Consider the following 7034-nt stretch of genomic DNA (forward strand, 5'->3'; position numbering starts at 1 on the left):
CACAGTCTGTGGAGTTGTAGAAATATGTAATGAGATCAATATTGGCATGGGAGAGAAAAAAGAAAACATTTACAGCCTTATGCCAAGTTCTGAAGGCGTTTCACTGATTGGAAATTTTTTAATAAATGTCAATAAAACATTTACCACATGAAAAATGTTTTTGCTTGATATCACAATTTTGGTGCAGGTGTTATTACCCAGACCTGCTGATTTTAACTTAATACAAATGTGATAGATTTATGGAATGATCGTCAAAGATTAAAGTATCCTATTGTTCTAAAGCCAATTTCTCAAACAACTTGGCCACCAAATTTGATGTAAATAAATAAGCGATAAAGTAACAACACGTTCCGTTTTAGTGAATGTTACAATAATGAAGTCTTGTTGAATCAGGGGGCGCCACTCTCAGAAGCAGAGCCATACTGATAGGACACAGTTGTCAGATGCGCTGAACGTCGCCCACTGATGACATTTGGTACTGCTCGGCCACCGTACTTGTTGTGTTTGTTTTACTGAGAGCAAAGATGGCGACGGGGAGCGAGCTGGACAGAGTACGAATCTCAGCTGCCGAACTCCGAGCTGAAGCGTCAAATTCTGTCAGTAGTAAAGAAAGCCAGAGAGGTAAAGGTTGGTCAGCTCGATAATTTATCGGAATGTGCACGTGAAAAAAGTTAGTAGGTCTCGTGGAGTCTCCCGCGGCACTCCGTTAGAAGCCGAACGGAGTTGTCAAGTTTGTGCTTTGCTAATGTTGTTAGCTAGCGAGCTATTCCAACGCTACCTTTCGCTTCTTTGGTCCCGCGCGTTCCGTCTTAAAAGCGCTCCCAAATGTTATCAGTGGTTTCTATAAAGTAATTTCTAGACATTTTATTATGATCAACTATAGATTTGTGAGATTCCTGCATATTATTTTGTAATCAAAGCCTTAATTAAACGATTTCACGTCAGGCGAAAGCAACGAAGTAATCTGCGATAAACGTAGCTGTTGACTTACTAACGTTCGAGCCAAAAAGTGATTATGTTTCGGTGTTGTTTAGCCTTCGTGTATTTTGTGTTGACAACAGTTGATTGTCTTGGTCATTTATAACAAATTGAGTGCCATAACTAACTTCGTTTAACTTAAAGTTTAGTTTTGAGTTGTTAATCCTGCATGTTTTTGTCTGAAAGCCCTCGAAAAATAAAGGATCAGACAGCACGTTCAGTATGTTAAGTGTTTTTTGAGTGCTGATATCAGTCTTATTTTTACATCTTAGCTATAAAAAAAATTGGTATCTGGATTGAGAGATATAAAATTAAAAAAAATGTTTGTGTATGTTCTTTTTATTATGTCATTTTGGTCACTATCTTTTCCTTCCCGCCAGCAGAGGAGCCACTGGAATACCACATACAGAGGCAGCCAAAGAAGCGTGAAGCGAAGAGGCCCGATATGAAGCGTTACCAGTCAGCACCGGGGCGCCATCACCAGGATGAAGGAGAATCTGGTCTGAGCGACTCCCATGAATATAATGATCTGCCATTACAGAAGGAGAAAAGGGATTCCCCTGAAAAAGTTGTCAACAGACACCAGAGCACAAACGACTCGATAGGCACTAAGCAGAGAAAAAATGGCAACGCGGGAGTTGAAGGCGGTACCTCTCAAAATTGTAGAAAGGAAAGCCTGACACAGGATAAAACTGGAACAAATCAGGTGAAAAGTTCTGCTGATAACCAGGACGCTCTTGGAGATTCTAAGCCCACAAGGAAAGCCCGCAAACCAGACCGTGAGTTTTATCAGCCTGGAAATCGAAAGAATTTCCAAGGAAAGGATGGTGGTACGGGAAGGGAGCAGGATAAGCCCCCTCCCAAGAACCATGAGCAGAAAAGTTTGCTGGAGTCAAGTGCAGGGGAAAGTGAGGAAAAAAAGAAAACGCCAGTGCACACAAACAAAGGAAAGGAGAAAGAACTGAAATGTAAACCAAATGAACGCCAGTTAAATTCCAGTGAGTTAAATAGAAATCGCGCAGCTGGAAAACATTCATTGCGTGCTGATGCTTCAGTTGAGAAAATCACCAATAAAGTAGAAAAGCTCAGCATGATGGAGGAGAGTAAAGCAAACTGTCCGAAAGAGGAACAAACAGAGGAGGCTAAAAATGAGGAGAAAGAAAAACCTGAGAAAAAAAGGGAAAAGTCAAACCGCAAAAGGCGCGGAGGAGAGAAGGAAAAAGATAGGAATCAGGATAACAGGGATAACAGGAGAGACGATGTGGTGGGTGGTGGTGAAAATTGCGACAGAGGAAAATTTGGGAAAGAGAGAAGCAAAAGAACAACAGAGGTTGTTCGGGATCACAAGCAAACAAGGACAGGACATGCTCCCCAAAATAAAGGAAGAGACAGTCAGAAAGAATGTGACCGAGGTGATAACGTCAACAATGGCAGATGCAGAGACCTCGAGAAAGAAGTCAAAACTCAGAGGAATGTCAACCGGGTTGCTGAAAAAGTTGAGAGAAAGAAACCAAGTGCAAACATCACCACGCCAACCTCAAAACGCTACTCCAAGTCAGATATCCGGCGCCCACGGAATCGAACTTACAGCAGCAGTTCAGCCAGCAGCGTGACCAGCTTGGATGGCCCCCGAACAGGAATGGATATAGTGAATACAAAGTGGCAGCACTTGGACCTGAGGCACAAAAATAAAGAAGAGATGACCAGTAGCGAGAAAGTAAGCAGGAAACATTTACAGAGCTGGACAACTAATGGGGAATCTTCTACAGAGTCACTGGAAGGTAGCGAGTACAGCGACACGGGACACGATCAGAGGAGGAGAGTCGGTCAGAAAGAACCTAGTGCAGAAAGGCAGAGGGATGAGAGGAACCGATTGAGGGGAAACAAAGGTGGAGGACGGGGAATTTTGCGCATTTCTTTAGAAAAGCACTCTGGCACGCCATCGCCCAGTGGACACGCCCAACGTGGCAGACAGGGGTCGCTTCCCCGCGGCAGAGGCGGTGGCATTCTGGTGCTGCCATCTCGCACAGACATCTCCAGTTCGCCAGAGGTCGGGCAGAGGCTCCTCTTCGGAAATCGAGGAGGAGCAGCTTCCAGGAGCCGAGGGGGCCGAGGAGGGGGCATGAGACGCCTCTGGGACCCAAACAACCCGGACCAGAAACCCGCCCTCACCGGCTCTCAGTCCTCGCAGCACTCGTCGCTGCAGCAGCCGGCTTATCTTCAGACGGGGAGCGGATACGGACAACTTCATTTTCTGGATACAGATGACGAGGTGGTGGGCAGCCCCCCAGTCCAGCAGGGTGAGCACTTCCTGTCCAAGCAGGCTGCTGCCATGGCTTACTACAAATTCCAGAACTCTGACAACCCCTACTGCTACCCGGTGGCCACCGGCAACCCTCACAGTCCCGGCACCACCACCAGCCAGCGCTACCCGTATGCCTATTCCCTGGGGCCCTACCAGATGTCCCCCACGAACGGAATGTACACAGGCCCTGGCGTGGGACAGTACTGTGGGAGTTACAGGGGAGCAGGTTACTCCCAGTCAAGTGTGGGAGGCTCATTGACCCCTGAAGAGATGGAGCAGCAGGCCAGGGGAGAGCTGGGGAGAATGCTGAGGGCTGCAGATGCTCAGGAGCTCCAGCTTAGTAACCTGCTCTCCAGGGACAGAGTGAGTTCTGAAGGACTGGAGCGTATGGGGCATCTCAGGTGAGGAGTCAGCGAGAAGAACTGGACAGTGGATCAGTTCATGCATATGTTCTGTGTTCCACAAAACAAATATTAGTTTTTATAAACTCAATATAACTGAGGAAATTGCCTTGTTGCATTTCTTTGTACACCTTGTTTCTTTCCAGAGCTGAGCTGCTGGGACTGTATGAACAGGTGATCCTGAACGACATTGAGTATTCCGACTCTCAGAACGTGGACCAGGCATTGTGGAAGAACGTCTTTTATCAAGTCATCGAGCGCTTCCGGCAGCTTCTCAAAGAACCTGCCTATGACAGCACCTCTCATATCAGGAACATGCTCCTCACTTTGCTGGACGAGGTAAAGAGCGTTTGGGAAATTGTCTTTGGGTTGCTGTTACCTATGTAAAGGATTGGCAGTACAAGTCTAGAAGTGAGAAACTGCATGAGAAGTCTGTTATTAGTATAGAGGAGGTTGTTATTGTTTATTCATGGTAGCAAAACTAATACAACATTTTTGCATTGTCAAGTTATAAATGGTGTTAATTGTGCCTCTTTTTCAATGGAGGAAGCACTATGATTTCTCCTCCTGCTATTTGTAATCATTTTCTGTGTGTGACAGGGAGCCCAGTTCTTTGATTCACTGCTCCAGAAGCTTCAGTCTGTGTTCCAGTTCAAACTGGAGGATTACATGGACAGCATGGCTATCAGGGCTCGGCCATTACGCAAAACGGTAAGCAGACCCTGATCTGCGTTCAGTGTTTAAAAAAAATACTCTGACAAATTACTCCAGCCGAGGTTTTCAGATGACATCTTAAAGTCTTTAAAGGGTTTTTCAAACAGCTCTACCTACAAATAAGCTGAGTACCTCTACCTGATATCTTGGTCTTTCTCGGATCATCACATTTTTAGCAACCCATCAGCCGCTAGAGTCTTTTAGCTGCTGAGTCGTGAAGATATGTGAGGTGAAGTTTTCAAGTGCTCTTGGGTTTCTGTCTTCTCAGGTGAAGTATGCCCTCATCAGTGCCCAGCGGTGCATGATCTGTCAGGGGGACATAGCACGTTACCGCGAACAGGCCAGTGACTCAGCCAACTATGGGAAGGCTCGGAGGTAGGCTGCAATTTGAACATTCTGTTGTTAGTCTGGTTGAGATGGAATTCTTTGTTATTGATCTCTTTAATGAATTATGACATGTTATTTTTTCCTATGGTGCGATTTATTTTTTTCAACCACTTTGAACGATAAAGGTTGCTGTCCATAAATCTTTGAATGAGTAGTTAGGCCTGGCCTAGACTATTTCTTAAACATGTTCTTTGACAATATCTTGCATCTCTGCATCTTAATTTATCGTAGCTGGTACCTGAAAGCTCAGCAGATTGCTCCCAAAAACGGACGACCGTACAATCAACTGGCCCTGCTCGCAGTTTACACGGTGAGTGAGAAGTTGCTGATTGGAACCTTCACGGTTCAAAAAGGGTTAACTGTTGTTTAATAGTGTTTTTCCTGATACATCCTGATATTATCAAGCATGTCATCTGTGTTCTGGTCGCATTGACTCTGTGTTTGCTCTCCACGTCACACACTCTTGTTTCTCCTCCCTCCTTTACAGAAGCGAAAGTTGGATGCTGTCTATTACTACATGCGTAGCCTGGCAGCTTCCAACCCCATCCTGACCGCAAAGGAAAGCCTGATGAGTCTTTTTGAGGAAGCAAAGCGAAAGGTGTGGAGTTTGTTTTCCTTCATGCTCTCCATCTAAAAACGTCTTAATAGCCAAATTTAAGTGTTTCCTTATAACTTGACTCTTTCTCTTTTGTCCCACTTATGGAGTTACATGCCTAATTTGTTGTATGAAGCTTGGGTTTTTTTGTTTTTTGTTTGTTTTTAGGAATCTATACAGTATTGACATTTTGCAATATTTTTCTTTCTGGTAATCTTAAATTACAGGAATAATCTAGTGATCTCAGCAAGACCTGAAACGGGTCCAGCCCCTCAGTGATTGCTGACTGTGTCGTTTCAGGCTGAGCAGCTGGAGCGCCGCAGAGTGCAGGAACATGAAGGAGGCTCTAGAGGTCCCGCAGTGCGAGGACGCGGTAGACGGGATGACGGAGCGCGTGTGGAGATTTGGGTTCGCCCCAGTGGACACGTGGCCACTCTGTCCTCTCAGAGGGGAGGCAGTGAGTCCAGCAGAGACTCTGAACAGGATGGAGAGCTGGGCAGCCTCAGTGCCAGTGATGTAAGATTCTCCCTCTCTCTCTCGTTTCCGAATCACATCCACACATCAGGCAGTGCATGTCCTTTTTTAAAAAAAATTTTAGTCAGTCTAATTTTTCTAATTTCAACATTGAAAGTCTTCTGTGCAAAGGATGTAGGATTTTCTATTTGCTAACTAACCTCCTTATTCAATTAGTTTGTCTATTGTAGATTTTTTTTTTTCTTTTTTTTTTTTTTTTTTAGATTCTTTTTTAGGTCCAGTTATGCAACTTAGAATACTGCAATTCAACAAAATCATCTGGGATGCCTGTGCTTCTGTCTCAGTCAATGGGATCCAAATAGTGAGCGACAGGATTGGTTTATATATCTAGTTGCAGCTTCAGTAGCTTAGGTGTTCATTTCCTCTTATGAATTTAATAATTTTCAGGTAGATTTAAATTATGATGTCACCTCAAACCCCTTTTTTGTTCTTTGTCAGTGAGTGCAGACATGTGTTTTCTCATCATGTGTTGTGCTTCAGGCCATGTTTCTAAATGGAGCTGCAGCTCAACAATTAGTAATACTTTTCTTCTGCTTTTCGGCCTCTTCATCCAGCTCAATAAGAGGTTCATCCTGAGTTTCCTGCATGCGCACGGAAAGCTTTTTACTAAAGTCGGGTGAGTGATATGATATTGTATTTTTAAGACTATTAAGTTTGCTGACTTAATTAATTAATGTAATTGTACAATGCTGTATCATATCTTGCTGTGTGTTTTAACTATACAGCATGGAGTCCTTTCCTGGAGTTGCCAGCCGCGTTCTGCAGGAGTTCAGGACGCTGCTGCAGCACGGCATGTCCCTGCTAGGCAGCACTCACTTGCTGCAGATTATCACCATAAACATGTTCACCATTCACAACAGCCACGGCAGAGGTACTACACAGCTCTGCGGCCATGGGGGCCTTACTTTTAATAGGAAGATCCAACAGTCAATGTTAAAGATTGTTTTCTGTGTTACTCAGGGGACAACGGAGACGCTCGGTCTGGCTTACACGAGCAAAGCACCGCACTGGGTCTCAGCATGTTTGCTCTGCTGGTGCAGCGCTGCACAGAGCTGCTCAGAGACACTCCTTCAGGTAAACATACAAGAGCAACAAGTAGTAGAGTGAATGTTTCTCAAGG

The 7034-nt window shown here is 44.7% G+C and overlaps 1 protein-coding gene across 2 annotated transcripts in view; it reads left to right on the forward strand.

Annotated features, from left to right (window-relative positions):
* Nucleotides 1–462: 462 nt before the first annotated feature.
* The window catches only part of smg6 (SMG6 nonsense mediated mRNA decay factor), a 12275-nt gene continuing 5703 nt past the window's right edge, over nt 463–7034 (forward strand). Inside the window, exons 1-11 of one of the 2 annotated variants that reach the window (XM_076031780.1) lie at nt 463–621; nt 1359–3684; nt 3831–4023; nt 4285–4395; nt 4667–4773; nt 5017–5095; nt 5273–5383; nt 5681–5896; nt 6469–6530; nt 6640–6785; nt 6875–6988. In XM_076031780.1, coding sequence (XP_075887895.1) covers nt 525–621; nt 1359–3684; nt 3831–4023; nt 4285–4395; nt 4667–4773; nt 5017–5095; nt 5273–5383; nt 5681–5896; nt 6469–6530; nt 6640–6785; nt 6875–6988 — 3562 coding nt within the window. In that variant the 5' untranslated portion in view covers nt 463–524. The remainder of the gene's footprint in view (nt 622–1358; nt 3685–3830; nt 4024–4284; nt 4396–4666; nt 4774–5016; nt 5096–5272; nt 5384–5680; nt 5897–6468; nt 6531–6639; nt 6786–6874; nt 6989–7034) is intronic. The other variant, XM_076031781.1, reaches the window with a different exon arrangement.

This window comes from Nelusetta ayraudi, unplaced genomic scaffold (assembly GCF_046127955.1).
Source record: "Nelusetta ayraudi isolate G7.1 ecotype Tasmania unplaced genomic scaffold, CSIRO-AGI_Nayr_v1 ptg000033l, whole genome shotgun sequence".
Classification (NCBI taxonomy): Eukaryota; Metazoa; Chordata; class Actinopteri; order Tetraodontiformes; family Monacanthidae; genus Nelusetta; species Nelusetta ayraudi.